The sequence below is a fragment of the Pituophis catenifer genome, unplaced genomic scaffold, assembly GCF_029215685.1.
Source record: "Pituophis catenifer annectens isolate HBS135680 unplaced genomic scaffold, rPitCat1.0.hap2 SCAF_3, whole genome shotgun sequence".
Lineage (NCBI taxonomy): Eukaryota > Metazoa > Chordata > Lepidosauria > Squamata > Colubridae > Pituophis > Pituophis catenifer.
In genome coordinates this window covers 165,218,232-165,233,991 of record NW_027256883.1, presented here as the reverse complement: position 1 = coordinate 165,233,991, position 15,760 = coordinate 165,218,232, and the positions used below count along the sequence as shown (strand labels likewise).

The 15,760-nt window shown below is 38.7% G+C and overlaps 1 protein-coding gene across 1 annotated transcript in view; it reads right to left on the bottom strand.

Annotated features, from left to right (window-relative positions):
* Positions 1-15,760, bottom strand: part of ITPR3 (inositol 1,4,5-trisphosphate receptor type 3) — a 134,705-nt gene that overhangs the window by 69,491 nt on the left and 49,454 nt on the right. The window contains exons 3-5 of the mRNA XM_070941489.1: positions 12,106-12,227; positions 3,631-3,717; positions 223-381 (exon numbers count right to left, since the gene is read on the bottom strand). Of these exons, the coding sequence (XP_070797590.1) occupies positions 223-381; positions 3,631-3,717; positions 12,106-12,227 (368 nt within the window). The remainder of the gene's footprint in view (positions 1-222; positions 382-3,630; positions 3,718-12,105; positions 12,228-15,760) is intronic.

Sequence of the window (15,760 nt, the reverse complement as noted above, 5' to 3'; positions counted from 1 at the left end):
TGGGGATTTCAGTGATATCAGGGTTGTGATAAAAATCCATCATGGATGTCCCATCACAGATTCCTTGAGAAACTAAGTAATTAAAGCCAACTTGATACCCCTTTCTAGGCTTCTTTGTCTAAAAGTGAAACCCAGTCCAGTAAGAAGTAGAGAAACCTAAAATAATCCCTATTTATAAACCCAAGAGAGATCTATTGGGAGGAATCACATTATCATACTCACATTATCTCCATTGCTTCTCAGTTTCCAGAAGGGTTGGATAAACAGCCAGGATCCCTCATTGCCTGTGGCATCAAGTGTTACCCTCATGGCATTCTTCTCCAGTAGAGCAGGGAGGCGCTTGTTTACAGTCAGATATTTATTACTCTTCATGTGGAGAAGCTGAAAAAATAAACAGAGTGGAAAAGCAACAATGGATCAATGACAGCTCCATGTAGCCTGGACATAATGGCTGTGTTGGAAAGAGAAACTGGTGAATGAACTGGCTCCTCAGAATTCCTCTCCAGAGCAAGGAGGGGCCAGGATTGCCCATAACTGCTCTATACAGAGACTCCTCACAAGGAGGCTATAAGACAGCAATCTCCAGTGGGTTTCAGAACTCTTGGAGTCATCTAACCTAAGCCATGGTTCAGTGCCTTCAGATGGACACTGGATTTGCATAGATCCCCTCTTAACCATCTTAGGAAATTGCTTGTTAATTCATTTTTCAATATTGAGAACCTTTAGAAGGGCAAGTTTCATCATACTGAATGAGTTTCCTTCTATTCTTGAGGATAAGCTTCATGCAAGTTTTAGGGTTTTAAAAAGAAAAATATATATTTTTGATTAAATACCAACAGGATGACTGAAATGTTGATTTTGGAAAGTTGTAAATGGATTAAGGGGCCAGACAGACTTAATAGAGTATTTCCTGTGGGTTGTTTAAAATTTTACAATGAAGATTTTGTGGATTACTTTAATCAAGGTTAAATATATATGTTGTGCTTTTGTAACTCTTAATGGATTTCTCTCAACTATGACTGAATTAAAACATTTGCTAATAGATAACAAATGAGATATGGGAAGAAATTTCTCTTGCTGTAGTTTTAGAGAAAGTGTTGTTGCTGTGCTAAAAGGAAAAGAAGAAAAATGATTGATTTGATTAAGGTTAAAATATATATGTTATTATTACTGTTAGCTCTTAATAGACTTTTGCTGATTAGCACTGAGTGACAAGATTGTATAATTTGTCTACTGATAAGAGATAAGATTAATTTTATTGAAATATAAGAGGATATAAATTACTGAAGTTGTTTGTACTTGTCTGAAGTGAGAGGGAGTCGTTTTTTTATATATCATTTTACTTTGTCATTTTTTTCTCTATACTTTTTATTTTTTATATTCTTCTTACTTTGTATTAGTTTTTTCATCTTTGCATTTGTAAACTTTAATAAAAATTATTATATAAAAAAACAAAAATAAACTTTTATATACTTTGAATCATTCATGGCCCATATTAATATAAACAGCCTGAGAGAAAAATTAAGACTACATTCTACAATTACAGAGTATAGAGGATGACCTTGAGAGAGGGGGGAGGGGAGATTTGTGTCAGGCCTGGAAGCCATCTTTTGCATTAGGCCTTCAAACTACTGTGGGAAACTGGGAGGGGGGATGGTATAGAGCATGGGTATTATATATTCATAATAACATTCCTTTCTTATGAAGTCAAGGCCAACTTGCCCTGCACCTGGACAACTGAAACTGGGAGGCATCTCCAATGGGTACAATAATTGATTGGAACATGTGATAGACTTGTGGGTGTTGGGCAGGGACTTGAATTCTTCTTTCGGTGGGGAAAATGTGGAAGCTTTTAGATTCGGGTTTTCCTAGATGTGCCAATATGACATCTCTAATAAAATGTAACTTTGAGGAAACTCAAGCCGTGCGGAGGCCAAAAACAGCCAAAGGGTGGGAGCCGGTGGGTGGGCGGGGCTTCGGCAATATTCGCTCCATAAGATGCACAGACATTTCCACCCACTTTTGTGGGACAAAAAATTGTGACTTATGGAGCAAAAAATACAGTACGTTTTCAGTAGGCAAATAATCTACATCTTCAGCTTCTCCTCTACTTGAAGCTCCTTACAGCTTCATCTCAAATCCCTCTTAGTAAAAACCACAAGCATGATATAAATTCTCTCTGAAACATCAAACTAAGTTGTTTGATGGGAATAGACAATAGGCATATTCATTACAAAGTCCTTTGATTGTCATTCAAATTAATGCTTTGTAATATACCTAATGATTAATCTAAAGCCATTGCCATATATTGTATCAGCCAGTTTGTTCCAAAGTAGATCATTTTTTTCTAGTGAGAATATCACAATAGGATAAAGTTTCTTTGCTTGTGCATTTATTTATTTAGTTAATTATTCAGTTATTTATTTATTTATAAAAATTTATTGGTCACCACTTAATATGAAACCTGAGATCAAGTAATCAATGTGATTATCTGATATCATCCAATCGTATGGCTGCTAAATGTAAAGAGTGGATGAGAAGGAGAGAGGGAGTTCTCTTTACTATATCAGTTATGATAATATTCCATGTTGATGTGCTGGAAGGATTGATCTGTTTTAGAGGGGGGGAAAGGAGGGGAGGGGAGGGGAGGAGGGAGAGACAGAGACAGAGACAGAGAGAGGGAGGGAGGGAGGGAGGGAGGGAGAGAGAGAGAGAGAGAGAGAGAGGGAGGGAAGGAGGGAGGGAGGGAGGGGGAGAGAGAGAGAGAGAGAGAGAGAGAGAGAGAGAGAGAGAGAGAGAGAGAGAGAGAGAGAGAGAGAGAGCTTCCTTATAGGAGATGACCAGGCTGAGCCCAAGGGAGGAGTCAAATGCATTATAAGTCACAAGTCCCTGCACGCCTGCAAGAGATCTTAGTCCAGCCCAGTTTGAATGCCTTTCTTATCTCCCGCTGATTTCACTTGACTTGTCAGAATCTTGTAGAGAGCTTAAGCTTCCAATAAATATTTATATTCATCTGAATTGCCTGAATCTCCTGATTTTCCCCAGCACTTGACACAGCTATAATTTTATGCTATCATTGTCAATGCTGCAAGCAGCCATTATATTAGGACACCTAAATTTGGGGCCACCACTATAGAGAGTGATAAAGGGCCAGCTATTTCTTCTTTCAATTTTCTCCAAATTGGGAAATGCATAAGGTAAGAAACAATTTAATTACTGATACTCCAAAATGTCTTGAGTCAATTCCGGTTTAATAGTGACAATTAAATTCTCTGACTTAGTGCACGTTAGTCACAATCCATATCCATTCTTCCATTTCTTTTCATAATGATATTATGCTTTGTGAGCAAGGTAAATGATAATGATAGGTAATATAAAAGTCACTTTCATGAACAGGCATTCCAAAGACATTCACCCTTTTCCAATCTGCATGTTGTCCAGATCAATTTCCTGAATTCTCCAACCAGCTTAAATATTGTTAAGAATTTGGATGTTGTAGTCCAGGTAACTAAGGGGCTCCCAGGTTTGACAAAACTGTTCTACGTAAACATAAATTTGGCTATCTAAAAGAACATGGAGATTTAAATTGGTGACTGGGCAATGAGCCAAGAGAAAAACAATATTACGCACCTGTATGACACTTCCATATTTCACCACATCTCCATGCACCTTCTTGTTCTCGGTTTCATTTTGCTTCTGTTCCATCTGAGCTGCATGCTGTTGAGAAATGTAAAACACAGCAAAATGAATCCAATTGCAAACTGTTAAAGAATGGAAAATATTTGTTAGAAGAGGATCAAGAGTCAAATAGAGGCTGGGGGTCCATATATTTTGCCACATCATGGTAGAGTTTGCTTAATTTTGGTTTAGAAGGTTATACAAACCTAGCAATTATGGTTTGTAAATTATAGTTAATGGTTTTCTGAAAGTCATTTGACTTCAACAGGTTACATAAACTAATAAAATTCCAGTAAATCACTATCTACATTTCTAATTTTTTTAACCTATACACATTCTGCAATACAATTTCTTGAAGATATCAATAAAAAATTGTTAAAAGTTCACAATTAGAAATGGGATATTCTTTTTTTAAAAAAAATTACTGAATGCAGCAAGAAAAAGAGAAGCTGCATTTAGAGTCTCCCCAGCTGAACAGCATACATTATACCTCTGCTCGCAAGCTGCACTGATTGCTAGGTCCAATTCAAGGTGTTGATTTTGACTTTTAAAGCACTACATAGCATAGGGCTGGGTTATTTGTGGGACACAATTACATCTGCTCACCCCGTTAGAGCTGACAGAAAAGTTATGTTGCAGGTCCCTTCTGCTAAGGAATTAGATCTGGACCCAGAAAATGAGCTTTTTCAGCTTTGGAATATCATCTGTTCCTGAAATGAGGTTGACTTCATCCCAATTAATTTTCCAGAAATCTCTCAAAACTCATTTATATCATTGGGGAATCAGTGGAACCAGTGCAATCCTGAGGCATGTTGTGGCCCGTCAGCGGCCAGAAGATCTGGCAGCAGATTCGGACAGTGAGGAGGTTAGGGAGGAACATGGGCCAGTCCTGGAGTCTGGGGAAGGCTCTGATGAGGGCTCTGAGTTGGAGGCAGAGAGGGGGCCAGAGCTATATGCCAGTTATCAGCTGCCTTTGGAGTCAGACATCAGTGAGGCAGACAAACAGCTGGAGCCAGTTTCCAGTGTGCGCATGCACAGAATTCCCAGATGAAGGGAACAGCTAAAGAACAAGGGTCGACTTGGGAGTAAGGCCACAGGTAGATGATGAATGGTCCCTCCCAGAGGGAATAAAAGAGGAGTACTGCATTCTTGCCAAATATTGCAGTGTCTGAAAGATATCAGCCTGGCCACTCTCCAAGCCTGATAAAGGTCAGCAATTGTGAACTATCTTGAAAGACTGTGGGAGAGGAAAGACTTTGCTGGAGAGGAATTCACTATAAATTAAATAAAATGAGTTTATTGGGATAAGGACTCAGCTTCATGCTGCTGGGGAAGCCTAGGTCAGAACAAGGTATCTCCCTTGAGATTAATATCTGCTGAACTCTCTTTCCCTGGAATTGCTAATTGTTTTTTATATTACTGTTTTATAGTTTTGACAGGTAGTTCCTTGATTTACAACAGTTCATTTAGTGACCATTGAAAGTTACAACGGCACTGAAAAAAGTGGCTTATGACCATTTTTCACACTTACAACTGCTGCAGTATCTCCATGATTACATGATCAAAATTCAGATGCTTGGTCACTGACATATTTATGACAGTTGCAGTGGCCCGCGATCATGTGATCCCCTTTTGCAATTTTCTGACAAGAAAAGTCAATAGGGAAGCCAAATTGACTTAACAGCCTTGTTACTAATAACAACTGCAGTGATTCACTTAACAACTGTGGGAGAAAAATCATAAAATGGGACAAAATTCACTTAACACCTGTCTCACTTAGCAACAGAAATTTGAGGCTCAATTGTCTCATAATTGGGCTCATACATCGAGGATTACCTGTATTCTATGTAGTCATTTTTTGGTGGGATGGGCAGTCATATAAAATGAATGAATGAATGAATGAATGAATGAATGAATGAATGAATGAAATTCTATTCTTCACAAGAGTCCACTTGGGAAATTCCTGGGCTAGAATCAAATCTGGGCTCTACCATCAGAGGGTTCTGTGTTACAGCAAGAGTTACAATTGAAAAGGCACTCCTAATTCAGGAGCAAAGAATCTTTTTCAGATGGAGATCTTCTCTGAAAGTCATTGAAGGCATATTGGTCGAGCTATTAAGTAGGCAAGTAGGCAAGGCTGAAAGGGTTTGTTCGTTTGCTGCATGTGGCAACAGAGTGGATAGGATAGGATAGAAGCTGATGCATTTTGCCTTGCAGATGTTAACATGTCCACTTCAATCTTTATTTTTGGGTGGAGGAGGAGGATAGTATTAACAGACATGAATTATTTTTCCACCAAATTTCTTCAGATGGAGAGTACATGGTTCAATTGAGCTACAGATTGCAGGTGGCTCACATCTGCCCTAATTACTTAAGCATTTTTAAAAAAAAGAATTATGTTTAACACTTATATATGCCTATGAAATAAGCAGCATATGAAAGGAAAAGATACTTTATAGTTTCATGTACTACATAGCTTCATCATTCAAAGACAAAGATTACATGGTTGTTCCCATTTATTTTATCTGCACATATAAAAGCAGCACAGGTCCACAGACATACATCAAACTACATTATTATTGATTGAATTAATTTTTTTAAAAAAATTAGGCATTAGCTCTACTATTAATAGCTGCTTAAATTGGGTTAAAGCTCTTTAGAAACCTATTAGTAAAGAAAAGCAGTAGAGAATGACCCCGTTGCTTTCATAAACTGTGAATATGTTTTTCACATCTAGCTCTTTTTTTTCCCTCGATACCTGACGTGGCAAAAGCGGAAGTAAAGAAGCAGCAGCTCTTTCTCAAAAAAAAAAAAAAAAAGCTAAAGTTTCAGAAGTCCATCAAATATAGAAGGACGTAAGAAGGACGCTTTCAAGAGCTGTGAATATTTTTTCACATCTCTTTTAAATAAAAGCTAAAAGTTTCCCAAGTCCATAAAAATTATAAGGGTATTCGGACAGAACCATGCATGGCTTATTTGCATAGAAATTGTCTATCTCAATCACATACTTCATGGAGGGTATAATGAAGGAGGCTCATTTCTCATATATGTGAACTGCAGCAAAACCAGTGCAACAAAAATAACATTTAAGTCAGTGCCCATTAAGCAATTCAGAACTGGTGCTGGGGGATTTCTGAGCCAGTCCAGGAGGAAACAGAAACCTTGTGAGACATGAAGAAATCGCCATTAGCCATGAGTCAGGCACTTCAAAACCAGTGGCATAAAACAATCTTCCAGTTTGGCATGTAAACCACAAAACCACAAATCCTGGCAGAAGTTGCTTTTTTTAAGGTTGCTTCACAGGTAATCCAAAACTCTTTAATAAAAAAAAAAAAAGGCTACCAAGCTTTTTTTATTTTATTTTATTATTTTTTTTGCAACTAAATAGTAATGTTGGCAAACAATGGATTAATATTTGACTAGATTTTTTCAGTCTGGCAGATGAAAGCAGAGCACGCACAGCTTGGGGCAGAAGCTGGTTTCAGAGAAATAAGGGCGGCAAAAGGAATGGTAAGAAAAATAAGCAAATAAACCTTGAGGCTAGAAGGCTTGGAGAGAGAACAGGATGTATGGGAAGGAGCAGATAGTGAAACGGACCTAAGTACGCAACAGAAAAGGATCAGAAATGCAACTAATGTCTCAGGAGTGGCCTAATGTTTACTCTTCTCTATAGTTCAGTCTAATTTTATTTTTAAGGGTTTCACTTCCTGTGGTTCATAAATATAATTAAAAATAAACACTGGGATTAAAATTCAGTATTCTTATACTTCGTTTTTCTTTTGCTTGCAAGTGTATAGCTCATGGGAATGCTGAAAATGTTTCGTGAAAACTCAGAAACCAGAAATCTAAAAGAATTAGATGTACAGTACCTAGGGATGGGCCTACAGCTTTTCACTCAACATTACCAGTAAAAGCAAATTAAATGCATGTAAAGTGGTATTTATTGTAGACATTTCACTAATTATAGGAACAATTAGTGAACAATAAAGCAGTGAAGCCAAGAATTCAATATAACCAAACTCAGTCTGCTTCTCATCTCATCCTCAAAGCCTTCCTAAACTGTAATTTATTGCTTGTTTCGCAGGCCACAAAAGAGCCAGCTAGGGCATTACATGGAGCACATGCAAAGTGGAAAAAAAAAAACCTGTGAACAATTGATAACAGGAGCTCAGGAAAAGGGTCATTTTCTTAGCATCTAAAGGCCCAGGGGAGAATAGCTGTCAAGAGACCTATTTTGTGATAATGCCAATGCCAACTTAGCAAACACGTCCCTGTGATACTTGGTAATGTATGGCTGGGCAGCAACTTCATCCATAGCACCAAAATGAAATTCAGATGCCTTCCTGAATCCAAGACCCTTCAAAAATGTTCATCTTCATGTCATCGAATCCGGGAAGTCTAGAGGTCAAATTGTCTAGAGATACATCCAATTGAAACCAGTGAGAGTTATTTCTGAGTCAATATGCACTAGTCAACGTTTTAAGACTATCTCTAATAGTTCCAGTCTCAAAGGTTTCAACATACTTTAGTTTTTCCATTCTTATATTCATTTGTTTTATTCTATTTTCCATTATTTATTTTTGGAAATTTATTTCCTCTGATTGAAAAGCAGTAGTCAGACTACTTTCTCCCTTTGAAAAGGGAGAAAAATGTTTTCCGATGCATTATCAAATGCTCCTGTGAAAATCCAGTTCCAAACTGGAACCGGACAATTTTTCTGTCAGATTTTTTTTTTGTTGGATGTGCATTTTTTCTCTTTCTTATGATGAAGCACATGATAGCATATGCATGTGCTAAATACAATAGGTTAAGTAAGAAAAGACACTTTACGTTATGACCTTGATACTTCTTTCTTCCCACAAAAATAATTATCATTATATTCCAATATTTACATATTAATGTGTGCCCTTTCAATGCAATTGGTGCTTCTGTTATATTGAATATATTAAATATATCATCTGCATTGCAAAAGGGGCTTTGACAAAAATCCAGAAAAATGAGAGGCAATTGAATTTTACTATAAACTATAGAACAAACATAGGAAATTCAAGCAATTGCTTAGACAAGACAGCATTCATTCCACAAGCATATTCCACACAGAGATAAATTAGTTATTTTGAATGAGAATAGAGCTGGAAGGGACCTTAGAGGTCTTCTAGTCCAGTCCCCTGGTCAAGCAGGAGATTCTATACCACTGGTGGCTAACCTTTTGTGTGCCAAAAGTGGGTGGAATACAGTGGGGGGGGTCTCTCTTGTGTGTGCCCACACCCATAATTCAATGCATCCCACCTGTGCATGTGCGTGTGACACCCACCCACCCCCCGCTTTTGGCATGCAATGGCATGGTGGGCCAGGTAGGCCCATTTTTCGCCCTCCCCAGGCTCCCCAGGCTTTCTAGGAGCCTGAGGAGGATGAAAATGGCCTTCCCCACCCCCCTGGAGGCCAGAAATGGCCATTTCCCGACTTCTGGTGGGCCCGAAAGGCCCGAAAATCAGATGGCCGGCACGCGCATGCATGCTGGAGCTGAGCTAGGGCAATGCTCGTGTGCACACAGATATGGCTCCACGTGCCACCTGTGGCACGCGTGCCATAGGTTTGCCATCACCGTCCTATACCATTTGAGACAAGTGATTGTCCAGTCGCTTCTTAAAAACCTCCAATGATGGAGCACCCTCAATGACTGAAGGCAAACTATTCTACTAGTTAGTTGTCCTCACTGTTAGGAAGTTTCTCCTTAATTCCTTGTTTCTCTCCTTGATCAGTTTCCAACCATTGTTTCTTGTCCTGGTCTCTGGTGCTTTGGAAAATAAATTGACCCCCTCCTCTCAAATACTGGAATGCTGCTATCATGTCCCCACTAGTCCTTCTTTTCTCTAGAATAGCCAAACCCAAATCCTGCAACTGTTCTTCATATGTTTTTGTCTCCAGGCCTTTAATCATCTTAGTTGTTCTTCTTTGCACTTTTTCCAAACTCTCAACATCTTTTTTGTAATGTGGTGACCAAAACTGAATGCAGTATTCCGGATGTGACCTTACTAAGGCTTTATAAAGCGGTACTAATACTTCACGTAATTTTGATTCTATGTCTGTTGATACAATCAAAGATTGTATTAGCTTTTTTGGCTGCTGTCGCACACTGCTGACTCATGTTTAAGTTATCGTCCACTAAGACTCCAAGGTCCTTCTTACAGTTACCATTTTTAAGCCAGGTTTCACCTATTAGAAAGTCTGGGTTTCTGAAAAGAACCCATGTGGCTCTGGAAACGAATTTGTGCACTTTTAGTTCGCACTCATTCAGTCAAGAAGATAAAACAGGAAATGTGGCATTATACACTAAAGATTTCCCTCCGCCTCCTTCTTTCCAATCCAGTGCCTTAAAAGCAAACTGACACATTGAAATAGAACACTCTCTTCCTCCTCATACAGGAGGAAGAACTCCACCAACTAAATGTTTATGTGTGAAAGACACAGGAAGAGTAGAGCAAACAATCATAAATCAGTCCTCACCAACCTTGCAGATATGTGGAGCTGCATTCCAAAACTCCTGACCATGATTGGTTGGGAAAGATTGCCCTAGATAAGAAGCCTGTGCTTGGGGAGTTGGCTTAGATTTGCTTTGCTTCTAATCATGGAGGTGACATAATTTTTTTCACTGGAACAAAGAGGAAATATGACTTGCCTTGATCAAACATTTTATTTCACCTTGAGCCTTCTCCACTCTCTCTCTCTCTCTCTCTCTCTCTCTCTCTCTCTCTCTCTCTCTCTCTCTCTCTAACCTTTCCTAGTAGCCTCCTTCATCACTTATAAAAGTCAGATGAAGTTTCTATACAGACGCCTCTTCCAACAATAGCTGGCTAGAAATCTTTCACTGCCTCAGAGGCTCCTATCAGCAGGAAATTGTGGAGGTGTTCCAACAGAGTGAAGCTTATATATCCACTCTTTTCCACTCTTAAAACCAAAGAAGCCTTGAATTTAGCCCAGTGGGGTACTCCACTTTAATCTTGCTAGAGTAAGAGTAGGGGCAATTTAGCAAACTACTGTGGATTTCATTTAGCTGAAACTTAAAAGATACACGTACAAGAGATACAGGATGCGTCTAACCACCAAGGTTGCGTATCAACAAATATTTAGCAGCAAATAGCTAGATTAGAAAGGCTAAAGCACAAAATAAATTTAGGCTCACAAGGGAAACCAAAAGAAAAGGGAAAAAAAGCTTTTTTGGCTCTGTCAATAGTAAAAGGAAGAAAAAAGAATAGTTGGAAGAAAAATGAATGGTTGGGTCCACCGTTAGAAGATAGTGGGATAAGTAACAGATGACTCCGTATTTCCTAGTTTGCTTTCATCTTCTCTGAAAAGGAAACTGTCCTCAAGTGGACCTAAGCAGAACAATTGGAAAGAGAGAGACTGGCAACCTCAAGGAAATAAAAAGATGGTTAGGGAGACCTTGGCTATTATGACCAACTTTAAATCTCCAAGAACTTGTAGATATCATTGCAGATACTCTTGTTCTGAAATTTGAGAAAACACAGAGATTAAGCACAGTTCTAGAGGACTAGAGAAGGGTAATTGCTGTTCCTGTGTACAAAAAGTGGTAGAAAGAAGACCTGAATAATTACAGACCTAACAACTTTGCAAAGAAGCAAGGCAAAATTCAGAGAAAAGATTATTAAGTAATCTATTTGTAGATTAGGTATATGAAAAGAATGTATTGCTTGACTGGAACCAGCATTGGGATATCAAGAAAAAAAAATGCCAAACCATGTGGTTTTTTTAAAAGTTAAATTTACCTGGCCTTGTGACGGACAAGGTGTAGCTTTACTTCAATAAAACATTTTACAAAGTCTCCTCTAATATTGTACATCAGATGGCAAAACCTGAACTACTGATGATGACTAAATGGTTGAACATTTATATAAAATAAGCATGCATGAATGTCTCCAAGTCGAGCAAGGAAAGTTCTGAATAGCAGGCCACAGAGTGCAATTTTAAGGCTTCTGTTCAATATCTTTGTAAAATAGGATCATAAAATTTATAGACAACACATAGTAGGAAAATAAGGCATCACGATTCAGAATGATCTTTACCAAGTGGAATAATGGGAGAAGCCAACAAAATATATGTCAACAGGGGCAGATGTAAAATCTACTATTTAGGTAAGAAAAATGGACTGCAATACATGAAAAAAGGACCTTAATGTCTTTGTGGATCATAAGGTAATCACAGTGCAGTGGCAAAAAAGCAAATGCAATTCTAGGCTATATCAATAGCAGTACATTGTCCTTCCTTTTGTTCTGTGTTGGTCAGATTGTGCCTAAAACATGGTGATCAGTTCAGGGACACATATTTTAGCAAAGACAAAGGAGAGGAACCATTTGTTTAATCAAAATAAACATGGCTATTAGAAGATGATTTGGGAGCCTACCATACCTGAAGTTTCTGCAATAGTACAACATCAGCTATTTTGTCCTTGTCCTGCTTTGTTTGTTTGGCTTTCCAGTATTGCTTTTGAGCAGAATAGCGGTTCATGGGACATACTCTGAAGAGACAATCTGCAATGAGAAGAAGCCAAGGAATTAGAAAGTGATCGGTCTAATACCATAATTTATTTCATGTTTATTATTACTAAGTGCTACTGTACTCTGATATGAATAGAGATACCACTGATGAGTTATCAATTGAATCTTACACATATGATACAAATCTAGGGGAGGAAAACCTTTATAGCAGGGAAAAAAGCCTTTAAAAATGTAGATACACTACCAAAGTCAGCTGAATTTCCCCACTCAAGTGCAAAACAGCTATGTGAGAATGCAAATTATCTAAGGACTTGTATACATTGTCACAGCACATGGCACACCTAGCAAGACATATTTGAAGTTAGAAAACTGAGCACAGTCAAGCTCACAGGTAGTCTTTGGCTTAGGACCACAGTTGGAGGTGGAACTTCCATTGCTAAGTGATGCAGTCATGCCTGGTTTTTGTTGTGGTCATTAAGTGAATCTTGTGATTGTTAAGTAAATCCGGCTTTCCCCCATTTCCTTTCTTGTTCGAAGGCCGTGGGAAATTTGCAAATGGTGATCACATGACTTTGGGACACTACATCCATCATAAATATATTCTGATTGCCAAGCACCCAAATTCTTATCATCTGATGGCAAGGACACTGTGATAGTCATTAAGTGCAAGAACCGGTTGCAAGTCACTTTTTCAGCACCACTGTAACTTTGAACAGTAGAAATGGTTGTAAGTCTAGGACTAGTAAAGATAAAGGTTCCCCTCGCACATATGTGCTAGTCGTTCCCGACTCTAGGGGGCGGTGCTCATCTCCGTTTCAAAGCCTAAGAGCCAGCACTGTCCGAAGATGTCTCCTTAGTCATGTGGCCGGCATGACTAAATGCCAAAGGAGCTCAGAACACTGTTACCTTCCCACCAAAGGTGGTCTCTATTTTTCTACTTGCATTTTTTACACGCTTTCGAACTGGTAGGTTGGCAGAAGCTGGGACAAGTAACGAGAGCTCACTCCGTTATGCGGCACTAGGGATTCGAACCGCTGAACTGCTGACCTTTTGATCGACAAACTCAGCGTCTTAGCCATTGAGACACTCCATCCCACAGTCTAGGACAACATGTCCAACAAGTCTAGGCTACATGTAGTTAATAATTAGATGGGAGACTATAATACTCTGTAGGTTAGATGGATACCTTTGTGTGTGTGTGTGTGTGTGTGTGTGTGTGTGTGTGTGTGTGTGTGTGTGTGTGTGTGTGCGCGCGCGCACGCGCGTGTATACAATATGGAAGAAGGCAATGAAAAATTACTTTGTATTGTTGCTAAGAAAACTACACTGGCAGATCTGTACAGTCACCTGGAACTGAACATAACTCAAAACAACAGCTTTTATTTATGTTTATGTATATACAATGTGTGTGTGTGATGACATTTATGACATTTGTCACTGAGCAGATAATCATAAATGCCAACTCATCTATGGCTTATATTGTTTATAAGAAAACAAATTCTTGTGTATATTTTACAACTGAAGACCAATTTTAAATGACATTGCACCCACATCTGTTAGGCAATGACAAACAGTAGAATCCTTCTAATATGAAGTTAGACTAATTCTTCCCTACCTTTCTCCTGACATGAAATACATTTCAGAATAAATACAGAAGATAGATAAAATTGCCACTGAAATGTCAGCCTGCATTTATTTAGGAGGAAGAGAAACAAATGCAGCACATGCCTACAGAATATACCGGTACCTTCTTCATACTGTCCCTTACAGAATGATACATTAGAGCAGTGAAAGTGCCAGATCTATGCTTGGGATTCAGAAAATAATTCTGCAGAGCCAGCTCTCCCATATATGCATGCATTCCAGAGCTGACAAGATTGAATCCTACTTTAATACTGGCAACAAGGCACTTCCTCTAACAGACGGGAGAGGAACTTAAGGGATTGCAGGCAGGCCACTTGATTAGCCACAGTATAGCCAACTGACACCATCACTTCCCTATCCTCTCTCCACCCCTTTATCTCATGACCTTGATTCCTCTCCTGGCAAGCGTTTTTTTTTTCCCCTTCCTCCTAAGCAAGGTCCCCAATGCCTCCTCACCAGAAAACAGAAAAGTGAATGCTAGGGAATATATCAGGAAAAATGGACCCCATGCAATTCTTCATCACCTTTGCATCAAAAGGGAAACTCCAATGCACTAGCTGCCAAAAATGCCAACAACATATTTGCTGACTGCTTTAAAACTGGGCCAAAAAATATCTCTCCTACCTTAAAAAAATGCTTCATCTCCTGTGAAAGGAAGAATATTCATTTTCAGAGAAAAGGAAGGCTCAAATATTTTTCAGGAGACGGTACCTTTAAATTAAGGTGGGGGGGGACCCTGATTTTCCAGAGGCAATAGCTATCCTGCTTGAGGAAGAGTTGAAAAAAATCTTGCAACTAATATAAAACCTGGACCTAATGAAGTATGGTTTCAGTGAATTTTGACTATTCTCCCACACTGGCCAACATGGTTATACAGTATTGCTTATTCAATTTGAGAATGGTAAGATATTAACTTTTTTCTCTCTCTTTGAAAAATACCTTGCTGTTTTTTCAAAAGTTCACTGTTTCCTGGGAAAGAATGCTTGAAGGTGGGGCAAGGCACTTTTCTAACAGAACCATGTAGAAAGAACAAGAAGTAACAGCCCCTGCACATTTATAAGTGAGACAACACCACGGAGAAAAAACATTAGACTCAACCCTGCCCAGAGTTGAATCAAATTTCATAGCATTCCGCATCTACATAAAACTTGTGAAAATCACTGAGCCAGACAACAACTCAGCGCTAATTCCAGTCAGCTTTGGAAGCTACTTGTGAGAAAGATGTTCTCAAGTAGATGAGATCAAAGCTCTTGATGTCACTCATTGCAATCCAGACACTTCATATACAAAAAGAAAATCATTTCCAGTCTTGGATCGTATCCCAAACTGCTGGCAAATACGTTATTTATCTAGAGGAGGAATAATAAGCCGGCAAAAACACAGCTCTCGCTGGTTCTGGAGGGGAGCCATTTTTACATCTTGTTTCACAAGATTCTTTGTCCTGTGGGAAAGCCTCATGGCACGTAAACCCTGGGTCATTACACCCTTGCAAAAAAAGTCAATAGCCAGTTCTTTGTCTCTGTGGTAGAACCTAGGTTCACTTCTGCTAACAACACAGATCTGGTCAAACTATGTTTCCAAATTACTTCATGCTGACAGTACATATTCAAACACAATTAAATATTCATTTCCCAAATCCCTCAATACTGAAAACCAGATGCCGGGGAGAAGAAAATAATACTAGGCTTCTCCTAGAGAAGTTTATTAGATCATTAAGTTAAAGTAATACATAAAAAAAAGTCCTGTCAATGGAGGTAAACGTATGAGTTTCCTGCCTAATGAAACTAAAGAATAATAGATTGATTGGGCTTTGATAAAGCTACATCCCTTCTCAATATCTCCCAAGGCAAGAACTTAGAAATCCCATATCATGTAACCATTGTTAATAAAGGTCAATGTTGTATATTTTGCACTTTTCTCTA